Source organism: Caretta caretta, chromosome 2 (genome assembly GCF_965140235.1).
Source record: "Caretta caretta isolate rCarCar2 chromosome 2, rCarCar1.hap1, whole genome shotgun sequence".
Lineage (NCBI taxonomy): Eukaryota > Metazoa > Chordata > Testudines > Cheloniidae > Caretta > Caretta caretta.
Genome location: NC_134207.1, coordinates 168,611,078 through 168,635,886, shown reverse-complemented (window position 1 = coordinate 168,635,886; position 24,809 = coordinate 168,611,078). Strand labels below are relative to the sequence as shown.

General features: G+C 42.2%; 1 protein-coding gene across 1 annotated transcript in view; it reads left to right on the top strand.

Annotated features, from left to right (window-relative positions):
* Positions 1 to 5,851: 5,851 nt before the first annotated feature.
* The window catches only part of ABCA13 (ATP binding cassette subfamily A member 13), a 286,889-nt gene continuing 267,931 nt past the window's right edge, over positions 5,852 to 24,809 (top strand). The window contains exons 1-3 of the mRNA XM_048839236.2: positions 5,852 to 5,920; positions 17,087 to 17,180; positions 20,545 to 20,668. Coding sequence (XP_048695193.2) covers positions 5,852 to 5,920; positions 17,087 to 17,180; positions 20,545 to 20,668 — 287 coding nt within the window. The remainder of the gene's footprint in view (positions 5,921 to 17,086; positions 17,181 to 20,544; positions 20,669 to 24,809) is intronic.

Below are 24,809 nucleotides of genomic sequence, written 5' to 3'. Positions count from 1 at the left end.
AGCCCTTTGACGACATTGCTCACCATGAAAGGACTGGGAAGAGCAGGATATCCTATTGCTAGATGGTCTGCAAGACTACTCTCTTTCAATTATTGTCAAGGTTCCTTCCCCACGCTGAACTCTAGGGTACAGATGTGGGGACCTGCATGAAAACCTCCTAAGCTTACTTTTACCAGCTTAGGTTAAAACTTCCCTAAGGTACAAACTATTTTACCCTTTGCCCCTAGACTTCCACTGCCACCACCAAACTTTATCTGGGTTCCTGAGAAAACGTAGTTTGGACACGTCTTTCCCCCAAAAATCCTCCCAACCCTTGCACCCCACTTCCTGGGGAAGGTTTGGAAAAAAATCCTCACCAATTTGCATAGGTGACCACAGACCCAAACCCTTGGATCTTAGAACAATGAAAAAGCATTCAGTTTCCTTACAAGAAGACTTTTAATAGAAGTAAAAAAGAATCTCCTCTGTAAAATCAGGATGGTAAATACCTTATAGGGTAATTAGATTCAAAACTTAGAGAATTCCTCTAGGCAAAACCTTAAGTTACAAAAAAGACACACAGACAGGAATATTACTTCTATTCAGCACAACTATTTTCTCAGTCATTTAAAGAAATCATAATCTAACACATACCTAGCTAGATTACTTACTAAGTTCTAAGACTCCATTCCTGTTCTGTCCCCAGCAAAAGCATCACACAGCCAGACACAGACCCTTTGTTTCTCTCCCTCCTCCCAGCTTTTGAAAGTATCTTGTCTCCTCATTGGCCATTTTGGTCAGGTGCCAGCGAGGTTACCTTTAGCTTCTTAACCCTTTACAGGTGAGAGGATTTTTCCTCTGGCCAGGAGGGATTTTAAAGGGGTTTACCCTTCCCTTTATATTTATGACAATTATGAACTGGAATATAAGCCTGGAAACCAAAATGTGGTAGCTGATTGCCTTTCTTGCCTGCCTTTGCCTTCACCAGATGGTCCACCGGAGGATGAGGATGTAGTAGTTGCGCTTATTACAAGCACTTACTGCAGTTACAAGAGAACAATTTCAAGCGGCTTCTTCAGCGTGTCCAATTCAACAAAAACTATGTGAATTTCGGACAAAGATGGCCCAGTAACCCTAAAAACCTTGACCCAGTTTTGCTGCCTTATTTTAGAGTTCGGGATAAACTTTCTTGCTTGATGGCTGTGTGCTACGAGGTACACACCGGCTACTTGTGCCAGAAGAATTACAGTCGAAACTCATACACCTGGCACACGATACTCATCAAGGAATTGTCAGAACCAAACGACTATGGGATCTGTATTGGTGGCCAGGGATGGACTCTCAAATTGAAGCACTCATAAAATCGTGTGTCACTTGCCAAATACATGATAAGACAGCAGTGACATGTACCCCTTCATTACAGCCTGTTCCCTCTTCCTGAATCTGCATGGGAAAAAGTGGCGATAGATATTGTAGGACCCTTTGACACTGCTTCAATGGACTGCCATTGTGCCATCACTTTAATAGACTATCTCAGTAAATGGTCTGAGGTAGCGTTTACATCACAAATCTCTTCGCTACAGTAATTAAGTTCCTCTCTTCAGTTTTTAGCAGGGAAGGTAACCCCAAAGAACTGGTTTCAGATAATGGTAGTCAATTTACTTCCTTGGAGTTTGAAACTTTTCTAGCCGAGAGGAACATTTTACACAGAAGGTCATCCCTGTACTACCCTCAAGCCAATGGGGAAATCGAACAGTTTAACAGAAGTTTGAAAGAGAGTTTGCAAATGGCTAAACAGGCCAGTCCTTGCTTACAGACAGCCCCCCACCCTGAAGCAAATACTCACCAGCAATCACACACCACACATCAAAAACACTAACCCAGGAACCTATCCTTGCAACAAAGCCCGTTGTCAACGGTGTCCACATATCTATTCAGGGAACACCATCACAGGGCCTAATCACATCAGTCACACTATCAGAGGCTCGTTCACCTGCACATCTACCAATGTGATATATGCTATCATGTGCCAGCAATGCCCCTCTGCCATGTACATTGGCCAAACCGGACAGTTTCTACATAAAAGAATAAATGGACACAAATCAGACGTCAAGAATTATAACATTCAAAAACCAGTCGGAGAAAACTTCAACCTCTCTGGTCACTCAATTACAGACCTAAAAGTTGCAATTCTTCAACAAAAAAACTTCAAAAACAGACTCCAATGAGAGACTGCTGATCTGGAATTACTTTGCAAACTGGACACCATTACATTAGGCTTGAATAAAGACTGGGAGTGGATGGGTCATTACACAAAGCAAAACTATTTCCCCATGTTTTCCCCCTTCCCCCCACCACACTGTTCCTCACATGTGCTTGTCAACTGCTGGAAATGGCCCACCTTGATTATCACTACAGAAGGTTTTTTTTTTCTCTCCTGCTGGTAATAGCTCACCTTTCCTAATCACTCTTGTTACAGTGTGTATGGTAACATCCATTGCTTCACGTTCTCTGTATATATAAAATCTCCCCACTGTATTTTCCACTGCATGCATCTGATGAAGTGAGCTGTAGCTCACGAAAGCTTATGCTCAAATAACTTTGTTAGTCTCTAAGGTGCCACAAGTACTCCTTTTCTTTAAACTGGAAGGGTGACTGTGGATAACCTTTACTACTGATTTCTTGCAAGCATACCAGGCTACATGACATGCCCCAACGCAAAGATCACCCGCAGAGTTACTGCATGGGAAACAGATGAATACTAAACTGAACATTGCTGGACTGTTAAAGGCACGATCTGATGCCCCACCCGAAGATGATGTGAGAAAAACAGTTGAACAGAACCAAGCAAAGTATAAGGCTTTCACAGACAAGTGGCAGGGTGCTAAGGAACCAAAGTTTCAGTGTGATTCCTTCGTTAGAATATGAAAACCTGGAATTTTACACAAAGGGGACCATAAATTCACAACTCCTCTTAAAATCATAGAGAAGAAAGGACCTTACACCTCTCGACTTTCTGATGGGCGGGTATGGCATGCTTCTTGTCTTGCACCTGCTTATGCACCAAGAGAAGATTATGCCAACACCTCGTCTGCATTGGATGACTTCACCATAGTATCAACACAAGAAGACATTGCACTGGAACTGGGGCTTGAGAGATGGCCTGTCAGACCCAGACGACCACCTGTCTGGACTGGAGACTATGTTATGTAGTATCTATAGTGTTTTTAGTGTAATATTTCTGTCAACAGTATAGTGACTTGTTTCCTATTTGTTCCTGTGGTTAGAACAACATTTTTTTTGTAATTGGGAGAGTTTCTTAAGAGAGGAGGGAATGTGGTGTTTAGATGTTGCTTGTAATTATTAGAATTGGGAGCACTGGCTGTTGGGCGTCTGAAAAGACAGGAAACAGGAAGGAGGGGGAGGAGCTGAAGAGGCTGAGGGAGAGCTACGGAGAGTTCAGCAGCAGCTTGGAAAAGAGGTTTCCACTTTATTTTTTAAAGTCTGTTGAAGTTTGTTAGTACCTTGCCTGACTACTGCAACAGAAGGATAACATAACAACAAATAGGATAGCTGTGTGTGCAATTCTTTGCCGACTGTAAACAATGATCACAACTTGTCATCTACTTAAATGTTATCTGATGGTAGTTCTGTGCATGCAACAGAAGCAGGGGCATGTGCAAGAGGGGAAGCAGGTGCATGCTCCCTCCCCCAATAATTGGCAGGAGCTGACAGAGCATCTCTGGGCCCCAGCAGAGACAGCGTGATTGCTCCTCTGCTCCCAGGGGCCCTTGTGGGGAGAGCACGAGAGGTTCCCAGAGCCCCAGTGGGGAGAGTGCGAGAGCTCCTCCAGCTCCAAGCTCAGGTGGGGAGAGCGAGCTCCTTCGGTCCTGGGGCCCCAGCAGAGGCACAGAAGGTGCCCCTCCAAATGCGGTGGAATTTAAATTCCTGCACATGCCCCTGTGTAGAAGCAAGTTCTGAGGAGGGAACTGAGGGAGGATAAGGTGGTGGCTCTATGGACAGAGCAAACAGCACTGCGTACATGCACAAATATAATTTTTTTGTGTGAATGTGACGAAAAAAATTAATGTAAAATATGGTAAACTGACAAACCTTATTTTCATTGTTTTACAGCTCGCTTGCACACTCTCTCTCTCTCTCAAAAATAAGTTCAGGTGTTTTAAAATCTGGGGTCCATGTCCATGGCTAATATAATACTTGTTTTGTGTAGAAAAGAAATAAATGTTTAAAATGTCCTAAAATTTTTAGTTTGGATTAGTTTTTGTTGTCTCTTCCTGAACTGCTCTCATGTTCCTGAAAAAAACCCAAAGGCCCAGTAAATGTATGTCCTTCACGCTAGTTTTAGGAAGTATCTAATTTGTAATGAAAGAGCTGCTGGGGCTCAATCAATTATTTTATTTTAAAATTTAAACTTGTTTTGACCAGGGCTGGATTAACACAGGGGCTTTAGGGGCTGCAGCCTGGGGCCTCAGTGCACCAGGGCTCAGGCAGGCTGCCAGCGTGCCGTGGCCCCATGCCGCTCTTGGAATCGGCTGGCTGGCTGCTGGCACGTCGCTGCGGCCCCTGGTGGTGGGGGGAGGCAGCTCCGAGTGCTGCCCCCACTCCCAGCACCAGCCAATGGGAGCTGTAGGGGTGGCGCTTGCGGGCGGTGCACGGAGACACACTGTTCCCCCTCCCTCCAGGGGTGTACAGAGATGTGCCAGCAGCCGGCCGCTTCCAGGAGCTGCGTGGGGCTATGACAGACAGGCAGGCAGCTTGCCTGAGCCCTGCGGTATTGGCAGGTTAATAGTCTCAATGCCATAATTGTGATCATTTTGTTTTAAATTAGGAAAAAGACTTGTATACAGGGGCCCCACAAAATCTAATAGCCCCGAGCCCAGAGGAGAGTTAATTTAGCTCTGGTCATGACTTAGATTGTGCTGGTTTGAATGTGAAAGTTTGACATTCAGTCATAACAAGTTCATTTGAAAGAATAACCCACTGTTACATGTTTACAGCTACATATTCTACATCACATACAAAGTAGTAGCTTGTGCTGAAAAATGAATTAAGAGAAACCACAGAAATAAATAAATGAATAAAGATCTATCTGAATATATTCTCTAGCTACAGGCTTGTCCACCTTTGCTCTGGCTTTCTCCCCAGTGTTACTACACACTATTATTCTCACACCTCCCTCAGCCGCTGTTCTCCTATAACACCCCTCCTCCCAGCACGCACGCACGCACACACACACACACACACACACACACACACGTTCTTTGTTCAGTTGAAATAGCAATAACTGCAAAGGCCAGGAGTGTTGGGGGTGGGTGAGATGCACGGCCAGAGCTGGGGGTCAGTGCCCAAAGCCCCGTAGCCAGAACTGGGTGCTGGAAACCAGGGTTGGAGGCCAAAGCTCCAGAGCTAGGGGCCAGAGCCTGAAGCCCCAAGCAGGGAAATGGAGACCAAACCATTGTGGCCAGAGCCTGGGGTGGAAAAGTAACCTAGCTATGAAAATGGAAACGAGACTTAAATATCTAATGTTAAATGTATGCTGTTTATTGTAATGGTTTGCAGTTATGTCTGTTTCTCAAAAGTAAAAGCAAGTGCATACTAAAACACCCTGAAGGCATTTATATAAAAGCATCCACTTGCTGTTCATCACATGGAGCAGCAAGTAGAAAGATGAGATTCCTTGGTGAATACAGAACAAAAGGCAGAAACATAATCTAATCTTTTCTTCCTAAACAGACACACCTCTCGCACCTTTTCCTGGTGCTGGAATTAACTAGTCCCTGGTCAGGTGACTAAGAGTTAAAGGTCTTTAAATACCCACTCTTTAAGTGGCTGGGGAAAAAGACACAGCAATATGGGGCGTTCTGTTCACCAGTTCAAGGCGCTGTTCTGGAAGAACTGGCTCTGCCGGCTGAGACAACCGGTAAGTTTTGGCAAATGCTTAACACAGGGATTTTTTTCTCCCCTGCATTTCTGTGGAAGCGAGTGTGTCTGTTCTTTCGACTCTTGCCTTAGAGAATAATAAGGATCAGCTGGCTGCAAACGCTTCATGTTCTGCCTCTGAGCTCCTGATTTAAAAGAGGAGTAGAGCAGAACCTTGCATTTTAACACTGAAATAGCTGAAAAATCAACACTTCCCAGTGTGCAAATTCTAAAGGAAAGCGCTTAGATGCTTTTGAGGAGACACAGAGAAGCCACGTTGGATCATTGGGCAGTACTGGTGCTTGTGACACTCCTGGGATGAAAATCACTTGTCCTTCAGCTGCAGTGAGAGAACACTGTTGTAACTGAGATCAGAATGTAGCCTACAAAGGGTTTAAAACAAGATATGGGACAGCAGAGTGCAAATATTAGCTAGAAATATTTTTCCTCCTTTTTCTCTCAATAAGCTCTGGTTCATCTGATTAAACTAAAATAAGCAGAGAAAGCTGGCCATTACCTTGAAAAGATAGAGAAAATCAAAATAATGCTCAGCTGAAGAGAGGAAAGGCTCTTCTTTGCCCACCATGACTAACATGCGGTTGACATTTTTCAAAGGTGGTAAAAGAAGGACTCTTCCGCTGATGTTAGAATTGTGTATTAAAAAATAGTGTCACTTTAATTGATGGTTTGTCATTGTTTCCCTTGTCAGTGCTGATTCGGGGATTCACAATGATGCATGTTGGCTGTTTTAAATAGGATTAGGCTGATAATTAAGTCAACATACTGGTTTTCATCAGAAAATTTTAATGTAAATCTGATCAGCAATCAGCAGCCCCTTAAAAATCTTGGGATTTCAACTGATTTTTTTTTTTTTTATGTGAAGGAACTTTCAACCTTATGGATAATTTCTTCCTCGATTTGCTCTCTTCCCCAAATTTTGTGACTCTGTTCTGGGTCTCCCGACTTTAACCACTGCCTCCTTCGGTAGCTTTTCATCCTACCAACTTCCCCTCCTTGGTATACTGCCCTCTGTTCATTCCCCTCATCTCACTTCCTTAAACACTTTCTACAGGTGATTTCATCCACCTCAGTGATTTCAGCTAATATTTCTATGCAGATAACTCTTAAAACTACCTCTATATCGCTGACTTCTTCAGTTTTGCTTTTCAGATGCTATCTGGTAATCCGGTAGCAGTCCTCACTGGGCCAAATTCATTTTGGGTATAACTCCACTAAAGTTACAACAATTATACCATGGCTTGATTTGTCAGATAGGTCCAAACCAGAATGTCTCAATTTTCTTTCCAAGCTTTCTTCTCTGACTAAAGGGATTTATCACTCATGATTTCTCATCTCCCAACATCACTACCACATCAGATATTTCCATACCATGGTTATGAGCACAGTATAAAAACATATGTAATTGGGTGTTATCTTCAACTTCTTTCTGTTCTTTTCCCTCAGGTCCAGAATCTCCTAAATCTTGTAGTGTCTTCCTCCATAATATTATTAATATTCATCCTTTCTACTGAGCTGCTTGTCTTTGTCTTCATCATTGTTCCATACGTGCTGTGACATGATTATTTTTTGGTGCAATATGATCATGTCCCCATGCCGTATCTTGATGACATAAAATCACGATGTGAAAGAAACTCTCAAAAAGAGCAACCCTTGCATGCCGTTCATTGATCACTATCAAATCCAGGAGTAGTGTTTGGTTGTGTACCATGCACGTCTTTCACATATTTAAATACACAAACAAGGTTTACCCAGGCACAGAAGGTAAAGTAGATATTTTACTTAGCTACCTCAGAGGCAAGTTGTAACGCTCAGTTTATTAATGTATGTAATAATTCTATTCCATATAGATCCTTATACCGCACTTATTACAATAGTATCTGAGATCCTCAAATGGAAAACCTTAGGAAAATGCAAATAAGAAATTAGCATTCCAACTAATACTGACTGTTAAAATAATTGTTTTTTAGAATTATCAGTAGTTTCATGTTACTTTTAAGTCTTCGAGTGCCAGCAGAGTTCCTGGGTTGGCAGAGAGCAGTTGTAAAAATACTACAAATATATCGTATGACTACCAGCTTCCATGCCATACTGTGAAATAATCAGACATTCAGACAAAATATGAACAATCTCATTTCATTGAGAGTTCAGTATAAATTAGACACTAAAATACTAGTCCTTTGCATTCTACTAGGGGGTCTATCATATTTCCTGTGCAAAAAAAATTGGTCTGGGGATATTTAATCTCTTTAGACCCCTCTTACTATGGCTTATAGTCAAAGAGAGGCCTATTAAATTTCTGCCCCTGTTTTTCATGCTCTTGCATTTGCTTGTTGTTTATCTTGGGTTCAAAGGACTTAGTGCAGGGGCTCTCCATGCACGTTTATGAGTATGTGAATTCTCTCTCTGGGGGATGGGACATACAGATCCAGGGCAGCCGCTATTACAGCTCATAGGCTTCAATAGAATCTGGTCCCTTGGCACTCTCCCCATATATGGTTTTAGGCCAGTGGATTGATAAAGTCATGTATCCAGTAACCCTATGACCTCCCATCCTCTCACTCAAATCCAGTGTTTAAAGTGCGATAGATCGAAAGGAGTCGCAGAGCCACAAATAAAATTTCTACCACTCCAGCGGGGTCACTGAGGCGGGCACATCACAGCCCTGCCTGGAGAAAACCCCTTCTGATCTGGAGCATTCCCAACTTCCCAGGGTAGAGCAACCACTCAGAGCTGCTTCAGGATGCAGGCAGAGCTCTTCACGCCCACACCTGCTCAGGAGCCGAAGCTGTTCTCACAGGAGCAGAAGTGGGAGGAGGGAGCAGAATGAACCCAGCAGCTCAGGGCAGCTCTGTTCCTTCCTTCCCTTCCCGAAACACCTGGCCTGGAAAAACAGAGGTGAACCTTTCTGCAGCGTCTCCCCCGCAGGTCTGGGAGAGGGAACCCTAGGAGCTGCAGAAAGAATTACCATGGATCGCTGCTCGGCACAGTGTATGGGGCGGGGTTGTGCAGTCCTCCTGCTGTCCTCTCTGCATTCTCTGTCCCATACACTAAGGGTACCATGATACAATAAGCCCTACTACAGCATAGCTTCAGCCCTGCAGTTATGCCACTGTAGTGCTATAGCAGGGGTGGGCAAACTTTTTGGCCTGAGATCCACACTGGAGTTGCAAAACTGTATGGAGGGCCAGGTAGGAAAGGCTGTGCCTTCCCAAACAGCATGGCCCCAGCCCCCTATCTGCCCCCTCCCACTTCCCACCCCCCTCAGAACCCCCGACCCATCTAACCCCCCCTGCTCCTTGTCCCCTAAACACCCCCTCCCGGGACCCTGGGCCCCTAACTGCCCCCTGGGACACCACCCCCTATCCAGCTCCCCTGCTCCCAGTCCCCTGACTGCCCCGACCCCTATCCACACGCCCGACCCCTGACAGGCCCCCTGGGACACCCACGCTTATCCAACCCACCCTATCCCCTGACCGCCCCCCTCGTCCCGAACCTCCACCTCATCCAACCTCCCCCCGTCCCCTGACTGCCCCCCGGGACCCCTTGCCCCTTATCCAAACCCCCCGGCCCTGGCCCCCTTACCGTGCTGCTCAGAGCAGCATGTCTGATAGCTGCATTTCCTGGCCAGAGCTAGACACGCAGCTGCACTGCCTGGCAGGAGTGCACAGCTCCACCACCCAGAGGGCTGGCAGTGTGGTGGCGTGGCTGCAGGGGAGGGGGGACAGCAGGGAAGGGGCCAGGGGATAGCCTCCCCAGCCGGGAGCTCAAGGGCAGGGCAGGACGGTCCCGCGGGCCGGATATGGCCCGTGGGCCATAGTTTGCCCACCTCTGTGCTATAGTACAGGCACTTGCTACAGGAATATAAGGAATTTTCTATCAATGTAAATCTCCCTCCCTTGAGAGGCAGTAGATAGGCCCATTGACCAATCGGTGTCTACATAGGGGCTTAGGTCAGTGTGATTTCTTCTCACTGCTGAGCAATGTTCACCTAAATTGACCTAAGTTTTAGGTGTAGAACAGGCCTGAGACTGTGGCAATTTCTGTATGTGTAGGGCATGCCACACCCACAAATAGGGACAGAATTTGGTCCAAAATATGTGAATCACTGAATCCCATTGAGCCTAGACTTCAGTGAGCTGAGACTCTCATTTTCCCCGTCATAAGCCACGTTTGCTGAAGAGTCTTGTAATAGAATACAGCTCAAAAATGAGTTTGTGCAGCGCTGTATTTTAGCCTGGACGTATTCAAAATACATATGGTGGCTCCTCATTAGGAAACTTTAAATATTTTGAAAACCTAAAGACAGCAAGTCTCACCAAAATACATCAGCTTAAAATTTGGTTTGGTTTGGAAAGGAGTTGCAAGTGATGCCAGCTTGTTCAGGAACCCTGGGTGGAAATCCTGAGGGCTACTGAAGTCAATGTCGGTGTCCCTAGCCTCTGTTTACAAGAGGCTGGGAATGGGTGATGGGGTGGATCACTTGATGATTACCTGCTCTGTTCATTCCCTCTGGGGCACCTGGCATTGGCCACTGTTGGAAGACAGGATACTGGGCTAGATGGACCTTTGGTCTGACCCAGGATGGTGGTTCTTATGTTCAATGGGAGTTTTACTATTGATGTCAGGAGGGCCAGGATTTCTCCCCCGTCCCGGCAAAAGCTCAGCTTTTTATGTATTTTAGTAATTTTGGAAGTATCCATTACTTTGACAGAGAGGACTTTAATTGCAAAGAATAAGAAATATTTGTAAAATATTATTGCCAATATGAAAGACTAAGAAATAGCCAAAATCAGTTAATTAAATGAAATAAATGAGCTGTCTTGGCCCCCATTAACTTCAATGGGCTTTGGATCAGTCGATGTATCGCACCACAAAGGAATTGAGAGCTAGGTTTTGATGGACTACCAGGAAGAACAAATTCCAGAGGTTAAGAGCCTCCAGCTAAGAAAGCCCTGCCACTTCTCAGCTATCTTAAATGGATTACTGTGGCATTTAATACAGCACATTTTCAATACGTGGTATACGCTAATAAAAAGATGATTGGAGGAAGGGAGCGCCAGTATTTTGCACCTTTTTTATCTATCTGGGTAAACTAATGTTAAACTTTGGGATTAAAAGCCTCCCTAAGTGTGGCATTTAAGAATAAACAGCATTTGGAATTGCTGGGAAATGTGGTTCTTCCTTGTTTTTGTCAAAGGACAATTTAACATAATATAATTCATGTCTTTCTATTGTTGCAAAGGAATAGAATTGCTCTGTATAATTTCCTTAAAACCATTACTATAAAGGACAAGGGCAGCTCACAGTATTAATGATATGCTATACCTCAGTTTTAGTAATAGAATATTGTGATTTTTAAGGTCACTTATGTTCTCCCCCAATGGGTTTCAATCACATTTGTTCCTTCCCTTCACAGTGGCCTTTATAATGATGATAAGATCTTAATTCTATCCCATTGTGCCCTCTAATGCAAACACATATTTCTCACCAAGGCATTTAATCCCCTGTGGTTTCCACTTGAATTTTCATCCTTGTGGGTGGAATCCTGGCCCCATTGAAGTCAATGGCAAAATTCCAGTTGACTTCTATGGGCCAGGATTTCACTCCATATAATGAAATGTACACACAGAACCAGATCCTTGGGACTGGCCCTTGTGGGCTTAATGCAACTTGGGTACAAGTGGGCATGAAGATTAGTTTTAACCACTTTCACACCTCCCAAATCCAGTGGCTTCTGAGGGCTAGCCTGATCCTCAGGCATAGCTTCGAGTGTCAGGACTGCTCCAAGTTGTAATGTTAAACACCATGCATCCTATGGTGGGGGCTGAAAGATAGAGTTCCCTGGAATTGGCTACAGCAGCTCCATACTATCTAGGTATTCCTTTATACCGATTTTTTGCCTGATGTATGTCACTGGAACAACACAAAGGATGCCTAACTGGGCTGAGACTCTGGTGCACAGGGCTCACTGCCATGAGTTCAGATTTGGTGCAGTTGACTTTATAGCTACCAAACCCAATGGGCTTTTTAATTATTTATGTATATATGTAGCACAAATTGTGAAAAGACAAGAAGACAGAGAATCACTGCACCTAGGAGCTGATTGTCTAAAGATGGATCAGCGTGAGCTAGAGGATAGGGAAACTGGACTAGGAGTTAGGGACTTGAATTCTTTTCCTGGCTCTCCCACAGACTCCCGGTGTGATCTTGGTCAAGTTACTTAATCCTAGTTGTGCCCTGGTTTTCCCACCTATAAAATGGGGCTAATAATAATGAATACCCCTTTGGGAAACCTCTTTGAGATGTATGGCTAAAAACATGATGTAAATGCCAAGTATTGTTTTTAATTATTGTAATTATGAATTACATGGATAGCTAAAAAAAGAAGAAATAATAGTTGAGTGTACAGGTATTTTGGAAGTCCATAATGAACAGTGACTTCTAATACAGTAGAGCCATCCAACTTTGGAGCCCCATCATACTAAGTGTGGTGCATACATATAGTAAGAGCTAGTCCCTGCCTCAAATCTACTTTACAATCTAAATGGACAAAAAAATGGGTGGGAGATAGGAAGTAGCATTATCCCATTTTACAGATGACAAACTGTGACAGAGAAAGAAACTTGTCCAAAGTCATATAGGAATTCTATGGCAGAGATGAGAACCAATCCCAAATCTCCTGACTCCCAGTCCAGTGCCTTAACCATCAAGCCATCTATTAACATCCTAATTTTATGTGTGTTGGGGACACCTCTGGATGTGTCCTTTAAAGAAACACATTGGAGGAAAATAGTCCATTCACTTTCCACCTATGGAATGATCTCTGGTGATTTGCTGCCTTCTCATGGCATGCCAGATTTCTAGCCAGATTTTTCCAGTCCTTTGTTCCTGTAGAACCCAATGTGGCTGGAACATTAGACTTGAAGGGTTTGCAACAAAAACAGCATTCTGGGTTTTTGAGTACATAAGCCATGGCCTCTCCACTTTGTCACCATTGGGGATTTCACACCAGTAATGTCTTGGATGGAAACTTCTATTTTCATTGTCTTTGGGGAACATAAAGTTTTTCACTTGCTGTGGCCCATACAGTACAAGGAAGACCCTCAGGCTACTGCTCAAGTGGGTCCACAGTCCTGGATCATCTAGATTTAAGGAACTAAACTCAGCAGCAGCTGTTTCTTGCACCTCCACCACACTCCTCTCTGATCTACACTTTTCTTCAGGAATGTGCATGGTTACATCCATTTGAGATGGAGATATGGATGCTGCAGTAGCTGCCAGGTCACCTGCACTCTGACTAACTGGAAGATCAGGCATCTCCTCACCACTCTCATCCTCACTGGGGCCGGAAGGCTCAGCATAAATATTTGTGTCTATGTATCTCACGAGAGCTCCTTCCTGCTTAGATAGAAAAGCTTCCTTTTCTTTCTTTCTTTCTTTCTTTTTCTTCTGAACGCTGCCCCAGAGGGGTATTTTCTTCTTTCACTCATGACTGCTGTTCTGTGCCAGCTATAGTGGCTCTCAACACTCAGTTGAAAGGGACAAATAAGCAGGCTGGTAGCAGGGCCTGAGTGAGAGAAGATATCAGCGTCTTAAGGGCCTAACTAGCTCCTGCTACTTCAGTTGACTGCCTGTTCTCCTCAAGTGGGTTCAGGGAAGCACCAGGAAACAGAAAGCTCCCTGAGAAGCTGGTGTTAATCAGTCCAGGCTCCTGGGGGTGCTAGAGAGGTACATAAGAGGCTCCTCCTCCTCTCTCTCCCTGCAGCTCCTGCTGCTTTCTGTTATTCCCTCTCACCTTTTCTCCTGCCTGCCTGTTATGTCCCTTGTGCCCTCCTTCCTCCAGCACAGCATTCCACCATCTCCGTGCATCTAGAGCGGAGAGAATACATGTGCACCAGCAGCAGACAAAATTTTCTACACCCTGGCTCCTAGTGGCGCCCCCCCCAACAATCTGGCACCTGAGGCGGCTGCCTCAGTTCACCTCATGGTAAGGCCAGTCCTGACATTGAAGCACTGCAGCAGCACAGCTGTGCCTCTGTAGTGTTTTCAGTGTAGACAAATCCTGCGTCTGCCAGTTCCACAGGTGGTTGAAAGGTGGATAATAGAGGGAGATGGATAAACCCTCTGCTTAGACAGAATGATCAGGTAAAAACACTGCAAGCTTAAACACACATACAGTTCTAAGTCTCTGCATATGTGTGAGAAGCTCACAGAAGGGACAATCCACCTCATTGCATCTGGCTCATTGCATTACTCATACCAATGGAGCTTGTTCAATTGGAGGAATTTCACTTCAGGGCATTACTTCTGTGGGTCACGTCCAGGATATCTCTTTCCCACATACAAGATAAACTTGTTGGCCAGTCAAGTGGCCTTTAAAAAACAATCACTTTTCATCATCACTGTATCATGAACATCCAAGCTCATTGGTGGACTAACAACAGCACAAACAAATGACACAAAGTAAAAACAAATATTATGCAATACTGGGTTAATTCGGATTGATATTGATTTCCAGAGAGTTTTTGTCATGAGGCATTCCACTAGCAAATACATCATGCTACCCCTGTTATTCCAGTTTGTATCAGATGTAGTCATCTGTCTCTTATGTTACCATACCAAAGCCAGTGCCACAAAGACTCCTCATTGTTTTTGCTGTACAGACTAACACGGCTACCACTCTGAAACCTATGCCCTGTTTATAATTTTGTACTATGTAATTTTATTGCATACAAATAGCTATATTAAAAAACATTAAGGTTGCAAAGTCAAACACTCAAAAATTAGGAAATGCCAGAATTAAGATTTCATGTGCATTATGACTCAGTCTCTAATTACATGTTCTTGTACTATTTTTTCCACATGAGCCTTGACTTACTCAGTGCACAGGATGCCCATTCAGTCCCAGACTCCCCTCCAGTCTCAGTTTTCCCTCTCCCAGCTGGCTTCCAGTCCCCCATTTTCCTCCCTAGCTCCCAGTCCTCCTGTGCAAACAATCTCTCCTACGTCCCCATTCTGGCTACAAGTCTCAGTTTCTCTTCTCCATCCTACCAGTCTCCAATCACAGCCTCCACATACCCCAGGCTCCTTGCCCCAATCTACACCCTTTGCCATCTGCACTAGGTTTAGTAGTTCTCCATTCTGCATTTGAGTCAGGAGGCTTCCTTCTCCCTGCTGCCTGGGCTCCAGCACGGGCACCATGGAGAGCACAGGAAGCATACTCTCCCTCCTCTCAGTTCTGGTGCCCAGCCGCAGTGTGGCTTCTAGCAGCTGGACAACTGCAGGGAAACTTCTGCTCAACCCTTATACCACTTGGCTGGAACATGCCCAGTGCAGATGGAATCTTCAGAGGAGCATTTACCTGCCAAACTCTAACAAATCTGGATGGAGCATTTGAGAACTGCGATTTTTGAAAGTCTTATAACTTAGCCAAATGTAGGTGGATTTTCACAGGGGTGGCAAAAGGCACATTCCTGATACAAAGACCATCCCCCTGCCAAATTTCAGGTTCTTGCTCCAAAACATGGGAGAGCTATCACCTCTGAAAGAAAAGGATTTTTTAACATGGGCAAAAGAACATTGTTCTTAGAAGTGGCTGAACTGCTTTCGCTGAAACTTTCCAGAATAATTCAGCCTGAAACAGACACCCAACATAGGAAATCTCAGACCAAGCAATTAAAGTTTTGCAAAGTTATAAGCAACTGAAAATAGCATATTTTAATAGAAAACGTCAGACAACCTTAAATATAGGCAGTAATACCAGCTCTGCCTTTTGTCATAGCTAAGGATCTCAGGTGTTCCATAGTTGTCCAGTAGATATAACTGAAGAGAGATCTCTAACACAATTCAGTGATCCCCTATCTCATTTATTTCCACAAAACTGTTTGGGACCTCTTGTGTGCTGAGTAGAGTATATAAATTAAAAACTAAATATTTTGATTTTCAATCGCTGTTGGTTAAAGACTTTGTAGTAGATGAAACTGTATATACTTTGAGTTAATCAGCTTCTATGAGTATTTTAAATCTTAAAATAAGCAGGTGAGCTGCTTAGGTTTACAATAGCTCACTGTTCAGTGTCTTCAATCTTAGCTTAGTAGATTATTTATTAGAGTTGGTTGACATTTTTAAAATTTTAAAATCTCAAAGAAGGAGAAAATTTGAAAACAAAAATGTAACCCACTCCCCCTTTGACCAGCTGTATAACTTAGATATTTGGGGGTTTATCAGAGAAAGTGTACTTCTGATCTATATTTGTATGCCTGACAGTATAGCATGAAAGAGGATGATGGCAGTCAGAGGTGTCCTAAAGCACTTCTTTTCCTCCTGTCATTGTAGATCAATCTTGTTTCCGGTGTGGCTAGGCTTATTTTAGTGTAGGAATGGCTGGATTCGCTTTCAGAATACTATTATTGCCAGAATCCAGGCTTGCTCCAGGAATCAAAGACCACCCACTCTTTCTTTTTATTAGGTTGTCTTGTAACAATTTTATCTTTTGGAATAGCTTCCCTGATATGGACAGATGATGTAAGTACTGTATCTAGCATTTAAGCTACTAGAGTTAGTAGCCTCAGAAATCCACAGCTTCAATGTAATGATCTTGTCAGACTTTCATGTTCTGTAATTCTTTTATTTTTCTGATTTAACATTTTTGTGACTCTGCCCTATTTAACTGCTTCTGAAATACTGCTTTGTTACTGAAAAGCTTGCATATGAGGATCCTACTACTCCTTACAAAGCTGGCTGGCTGATATCATCCGATTTTGCAGCTGGAGCAACTGAGGCATGAAGATGACTTGCTTTCACTCTGTCCTAAACTAGTTTTCTAGATTTTGGAGAACAGCGTGCCTGTTTCATTCGATTAGTTATTTTATATAGATGTAGAAGAAAAGATTCATGAAAATACTGTAAATAACAAGACAATGGCCTTTACTCTCATGCTCTGAAATCAGTGTTCTTTGCTCCATAAAGATAGATGTGTTTCTACTTAGAAGTAAGTTTCAAACAAAACAGGATCTGGTTTAATAGTTTCTTTTTTATGGCATTTATACTGGTATATTCATTTGCTTGTCCGTGTAATAATATATAGTTGTATGATGTGGTTCAATTTCTACAATGCTGATATTATCGTTTTGGGTTTACTTTTCAGGTGCTGTCTCTCTCTGAAGTACTCTGGCCATGCATACTGTTCCTTATTCTGGCTGCAATTCGCATCCAACAACCTTCAAAACACAAGGAAAACTGTATGTTTCATGTTTAACCTTCATGTTTTGCACATCTGTAGACTATATTCTAAAGAGGGCTTCATAATAAGGAAATATCAGCAGGTTAAACCTGAGGGCCTGAATCAAAGCCCATTGACTTCATTGGGATTTGGATCAGGCCTTAAATTGGTTTTGTCTTTTGTGTCCTATAACATTATAATATTGAGTCCCCCTGCAATCTATAGTTCTTTCTGCTTCACCCTTTCCAAGCATTATCTTACCTAAAACAGTGTGGTAGATGTTACTGTGCTATGTTTTATTTAGTTGCTGCAGTTCTATAGGATTCGGGCATGGTCTGTATTTTATAACCTGTCTGGAAATGGCATCTTGGGTTCAACCCACACATTCTCAACTTCCTAGAAGAATGATGTAATGCAATGTCATTTAAAACAAGAAATAGAACAGGGATCAGCAACCTTTGCCACTTCCCGCAGCCCCCATTGGCCTGGAACAGCGAACCGCGGTGGTGGGAGCTGCGATCGGCCAAACCTGCGGGTGCTGCACGTAAACAAACTGGCCCGGCCCATCAGCAGATTTCCCTGATGGGCCACGTGCCAAAGGTTGCCGATCCCTGGCATAGAAGATACAACAAAAGAAACAATGAAAATCAGTCACACCATTATATGGGAGCTTAAATGATCCTGTATTTAAGACTGACATGTAAAACCTATTTCCTTGTAAAAGGCTTATGAGACCAGAAACCATGGATCTCTTTCTTTATGCTTGCTTAGAAATTAAACACACACAGCTATGAGCTAATTAACAAACCTTTAGATTAAGTGGTGTTAATTAAGACTGGTGTCTGAAACAGTACTGCAAATGCGGCATCATGACGTGTCTGGACTCTAGGTGTTTATCTAGTGTCAGTATAACACCCACTCTCTCTGTCTAATTCATCATTCTGTTGAATGGAACATAGTCCTATCAGTTGGAATAGTGACTTTTACCAGTAACTTTGTTGTCACAATTCTCCAGACAGAAACTGATACTGTTAGTAATGATTCATTCTTGGGAGATGACTGAGACCCATGGTGCATGTTCAATCAGTTTTAACTTTGATCGTTGCATTTATAATTTGAATACGTACATTTCAGTGTGTGGCAGTGTATATACAAGGATCAGTTCCTACATGTCTCTAAAGAACCTAGCACTCAGTTCTATTAATAAGGAGATAGGAAGTGAAGAATATCTTCTCCAAACTATGGGGGCATTTAAGAAAACTGAACATAATTACACAAGTTGGCATGTTGCTGGGACAATTTTGTGAAAAGTGCCTCGGGATCTTATAATGACCATGAATGGAAAGGTCTTCTTGATCCTACACCTTCTCTGCTTTGCTTGTGAGAACTGATATGTTTGTATGTATAAAAGAGAACACAACTATTTCTTTTGGGAAGAGATCTTTGTGGACCAAATTTTGCTGTCAGTTACACTTTTGGAAATCAATGGTAATGCCCCACTGAATTTAACAGAGTAACTGAATTTTCACTAGCGTAGCTGAAGGCAGAATTTTGTTCTGTTGTCTACAGAGTGTGGTCCCAATTCTGCAAGCTACTTTGGATAAGCTTGCAGGATCAGGGCCAATATTACGGTCTCAGTAAAATTTAGAAACTGTCAAACTTATTTAAGATGGGTTGTTTTCAAAATGGCGTTGGTCATACAGAACTAGAACTAGACCGTATGTTTTTATGAAGCAGGCTAATACTCTTTCCGGGGCGCTATGCAAGGACATCTCTATGTTGTTTAACTGGTAGTGCAATTTCTAGTGATATATGTCTCAAAAATAATGATATTTCAGTTCCAACAAAACTAGCTTGGGTTTTTTAGGTAGTATGGAATACTTGAATACACTGTTTCTCCAGTTCTTCCACTTCTGTTGTGAACATTCAATAGGAGTGTTATGTCCAGGCCTAATTCAACGTGGGTAACTCATTGTAGCTATTTCTCCAGCAATTCAATTGCATGAAATAGTCTCCATTTCCTGCCCAAAGGTTCCTACATAGCTATGGCTCTCACTGGGGGCTTACAATGGAGGAATGGACAGGTTTCTCAGTTATTCACTACAGTCTTGGCTTTATTGAAAAACAAACAAAGAAAAAACACCCTTCAAAATATAAGGAGTACTTGTGGCATCTTAGAGACTAACCAATTTATTTGAGCATAAGCTTTCTTGAGCTACAGCTCACTTCATCGGCTGCAGAAAGCTTATGCTCAAATAAATTGGTTAGTCTCTAAGATGCCACAAGTACTCCTTTTCTTTTTGCGAATACAGACTAACACGGCTGCTACTCTGAAACCCTTCAAAATATGTGTAACCAAAGTGTAACTAGTGCAGCAGTGTCTGCCTGAGTTTGCAGAAAGTCTGAAACAATAGCTCTGAAGTGCAAACTGCCCCATTCATTTCAATGAGTGGTAGCTCAAATGCCAGTGATGATACATTAAATGTCAACATTGTTAATTATTTCACTGCTCATTAAGTCATGGAAGGAAGGCAAGGACATATTTTATTAGGAAGACTTGCACAGTCTACTCTAGAAAGCCAGTCATTTTGGGTAGGCCAAAATCAAACACACAGTGAGGTTGCAGAAGAGTGACTGGTTTCATTTTCCTAAAGGGGAGCTCAGCTTTCAAAAGTTTGTATAACACTGTTGTACTGTGTTGCTCTGTGCTGTTAAACTGTTGTCATACTGAAGCCCAGACGTGCCTACGTTTCAGTGCTGAGTGAATCATTTATAAATGGAATGCATGGTGGTGCAGTATAAAGTTTTTATCAAGAGATTGGGATAGCTGCATTACTTGCAAAGTGTTGTGGTACGTAGAGCTGTGTGGAGAAAGGGAATTCCATTTCATGGATGATTTTGATATTTCAAAATTTGGTTTTGTTCCAATTAGGAACAAACCCACCATTTAAAAAAAAAAAAATTTCTGAGAAAGGAAATGGAGTTCTGGCTCCAGGGCAGGCCACTTGGCAGGCTGCTCCAAGGCCATGGCCCTTGAAAGCCCTGGGTTCCCATTTTTGGGGTAGTCCACACTACTGGCTTCCCCACAGCCATGGACCCTCAAACACCTAGGGTCCCTAGCCCTGGGGCAGTCTGCATGGCAGGCTGCCCTGGAGCCATATACCTTGGAAGGCTAGACTGCCAAGGACCTGAGCAGATGAGCTGGCAGGAAATCTGGCAAAGGTTTCCTCCACAACACCAGTGAAATGAGCCTCTCTTCACAAAAGGTTCTGTGTTGCAATGTAATTTTTCCAACAAGTTTTAGGGGTGAGGGAGCAGTATTACTACTAAAGCTTTATAGCCTTAGTCTCACTGATGTAATTTTGTCTGCTGTTGCTTTTTAGGTTATTTAGAAGCCCGGGATTTGCCAAGTCGGGGCCTTTATCCTTTTGTTCAGAGTCTCTTCTGTAATGTTGGCTCAAGGTGCAAAAACAGCAGTTATACATCTCAGGAACACCACAGTTTCCGGTAAGATGCACCAATTTATCAGTATTTCTGAGTAATGTGTCTTTTCCCATAAGAAGGGTCATTATTGTCTAGTAGCTAGGAGTTGCAGGAATTTAATTACTGTGGGCTAGATTGCTTCCCCCAGTGTGCTGTGTGAGGGCGGAGCAGAGCTACTTCTGACCGCTCCTTACATTTTTCAGGGTGTTTTTGCTCCCCAGAGATAGCAAGGACCTAGCCGTTGCTTCTCACAGAGGCTGCTATTTTAATCTGTCTAAAAAAGTCAGGGGAGAAGGTGGGGAGACTTCTTGTGCTGTCGCCAGCCCCCCATGCACTCACACAAGACAGATAATAATTTATCCTGGTTAGAAGTTCTGTCAATACACGATGTGGGGCAGTGCATGGAAGATAATACTATATTTGCACATTTGTATTTTGGATAGTTTGGGAGTGTCTGAGGTTTCCCAGTTATGGGGTGCAGAGGGAAGAGAGTGGGAATCAAGGACAGCATCTTGAGGGACAAGAACAGAGAGCTGAGGCAGGAAATAGGAGGAGCTAAAGGAGTGGTCAGACAGATAAGAAGAAAATCAATGGAGGGCAAAGTCAAACAGAGGAGAGAAAACCCAAGAGTACACTTAGATTTTAAGCTCTTTGGAGCTTTTTTTTGTTCTGTGTTTGGACAGCACCCAGGATAATGGGGTCCTGGTCCAGGAGTAAAGCTCCTAGATACTATTGCAATACAAATAAATGATAAGTAATAAACAGCCACAAAAGAACTGAACTTAAAAAGCTTTCCTGTTTGGTAATAATAATAGTACATAGTAGCAAACATGTAAATCATTAATTTACTTCAACATACTGCCACAGACTGAGAATTATGAATGTAAGTGAGCAGGGTGCTCTGTAGATGATGGGCCTAGGTGCAAACAGCCTTTTTTCAGAGTTATATTCAGGGCAAACTGGATAACCAGGTCACTCAGCCAGAACACAGTGATTGGCTGTGAATATATAGCAAAAAAAAAAAAAATAAATAAAATAAAATAAAATAAAAAAAAAATCAGCCAAGTAGAATGAAATTGCTCCTTTATAGGCCTTCAGAGTGAAAAGCTTAATTTTAAAGATAATGTGGACTTTAGCAGGGGTCAAGTGTAAAGCTTTCAATGTCACAGTAATATGTCAACCTTTCTGTCCCTTTTATGTTACATGCTACAGTTTTTGGAGTAAATCACATTCCAGTTACTTTATATGTGAGTCCCTGTAAGTTGTTTAAACTGAAAAGCTATCCCAGACTGGTAATTTTCCTCACGCTATATTGTAGAATGTACAAAATGGAGCCCTGAAATTAGTTTATTTTATTTCTCTACCGCACAAATCAGTGCTAAAATAACAAGGCATTATGCCTTGACACTGACTTTGTATTTAAAAAAAAAATCAAGTTTTTTTTTCTGTTCTGTCTGAGGTGGTTGGAAGCTCCCTGATATTAAAACATGACACTCATATAGTGAAGTACCTAACTGTAAACTGTCTTGATTGTCTGCACTGCATGAGTATTTGCACAGCTCTGACTGTAGTCTCAAAGTCACATCTCAGCTTAATGTAGAAACAGGAAAATATTTCCTGGAGGCAGAGTTTCTTTCATTCCAGAGATCTAGTGAGGAATCTGAAGGGATATTCCAAGGATTTCATCAAGTTGATTTAGAAGTAATATCTATCTATAGATATATAGATGCTAGATTTATGGCTGAGAAGCATGAAGCACACAGCCTACTCAGGATAGAAAGTGTGAAAAGTTGGCATAAAGTTCATCCTGAAAACAGTCTGTTCCAGACCAGTCCACCAGTATAAATTAGATCAACCTGAGGGCTTCTCTGAGTTATGCTGGCTGTCAACAGCCTCTAGGTTCCAAGTGCTGGCATAAAAGTTATATAGAAGTTCCTCGTTAGATCGCATGGCCCAATTATTCCTCAATTTGCTGGTGCTTATGCTCAAGATATGCTTTTTTAACTAAAAAGGACAATTTAAGCAGGGGATTAATCACACTGTTCAACAATAATAGAATACCATGTATTTAAATATTTTTGGATGTTTTCTACATTTTCAAATATACTGATTTCAATTACAACACAGAATACTAAGTGTACAGTGCTCACTTTATATTTACTTTTGATTACAAGGGTTTGCACTGTAAAAAGACAAAAGAAATAGTATTTTTCAATTCACCTAAAACAAGTACTGTAATGCAATCTCTTTATCATGAAAGTTGAACTTACAAATATATAATATGTACAAAAATACTGCATTCAAAAATAAAACAATGTAACATTTTAGAGCTTGCAAGTCCACTCAGTCCTGGTTGTTCAGCCAATCGCTCAGACAAAAAAGTTTGTTTACATTTGCAGAAGATAATGCTGCCCGCTTCTTGTTTACAATGTCACCTGAAAGTGAGAACAGGCGTTCTCATGGCACTGTTGTAGCTGGCATTGCAAGATATTTACGTGCCAGATGTGTATGCTTCAACCACCATTCCAGGGGACATGTGCCCATGTTGATGACAGGTTCTACCTGAAAACCATCCAAAGCAGTGCAGAGTGATGCATGTTCATTTTCATTATCTGAGTCAGATGCCACCAGCAGAAGGTTGATTTTCTTTTTTGGTGGTTCAGGTTCTTTAGATTCTGCATCGGAGTGTTGCTCCTTTAAAACTTTTGAAAGCATGCTCCACACCTCGTCCCTCTCAGATTTTGGAAGGCACTTTAGATTCTTAAATCTTGGGTCAAGTGCTGGAGCTATCTTTACAAATCTCACATTGGTACCTTCTTTGTGTTTTGTCAAATCTGCAGTGAAAGTGTTCTTAAAATGAACAACATGTGCTGGCTCATCATCTGAGATTGCTGTAACATGAAATATATGGCAGAATGAGGGTAAAACAGAGCAGGGAGCGTACAATTCTCCTTCAAGGAGTTCAGTCACAAATTTAATTAACTCATTATTTTTTTTAACGAGCGGCATCAGCATGGAAACATGTCCTCTGGAATGGTGGCCGAAGCATGAAGGAGCATACGAAAGTTTAGCATATCTGGCATGTAAATACCTTGCAGTGCTGGCTACAAAAGTGCTATGCAAATGCCTGTTCTCACTTTCAGGTGACATTGTAAATAAGAAGAGGGCAGCATTATCTCCTGTAAATGTAAACAAATGTGTTTGTTTTAGGGATTGGCTGAACAAGAAGTAGGACTGAGTGGACTTGTAGCCTCCGAAGTTTTACATTGTTTTGTTTTTGAGTGCAGTTATGTAACAAAAAAAAAATCTACATTTGTAAATTGCAATTTCAGGACAAAGAGGTTATATTACAGTACTTGTATGAGGTGAACTAAAAATACAATTTCTTCTGCTTATCATTTTTACAGTGCAAATATTTGTAATCAAACTATACATGTTGATATCAGTTACAACACAGAATATAAGATATATATGAAAATGTAGAAAAACATCAAAATATTTAATAAATTTCAGTTGGTATTCTATGATTTTAACAGTGCCATTAAAACTGTGATTAATTGCAGTTAATTTTTTGAGTTAATCTCGTGATTTAACTGCGATTAATCGACAGCCCTAATTTAAAGGTCAGAAGGCATGCCCAAAGTCACTCTCATGGCATCTAAGTGGCATATTAACAACACATGATCTTCATGGGAGCCTGGCTAAGCATTTGTATTCTAGGGGTGCCACACATTTAAAACAAATCTGAATAATTTGCATGCTCTATCTCAAAGATGCAAGAGTGACAGATCTGGGGACAAATGATTCCAAAAGTGTGTTGCCACCACTTTCACAGAAAATTGAGAACTCTGTGTGTGTGTGTGTGTATTACTTTCAGTGGCTAGTTCTGCGTGCTACTCTATATATTAATTTGTTTTAATGGGAACATAGTACAGATACAATATGCTGTATGTATGGAATGGATCTTCCACTGTGATGAGTGTGCAATCAGCTGTATATTAAAAGGCTGATCTTAGGAACTAAAATAAATGTTGTTGTGTTTAGTGCTGTTAGCCCTGCAGAACCAACACATCTAAGAGAGGGAACTAAAAATAACAGGATTGTTTACTAAATTTTAATTGTTTTTATAGATTATAAAACTAGAAAGCACCACTGTGATTATCTA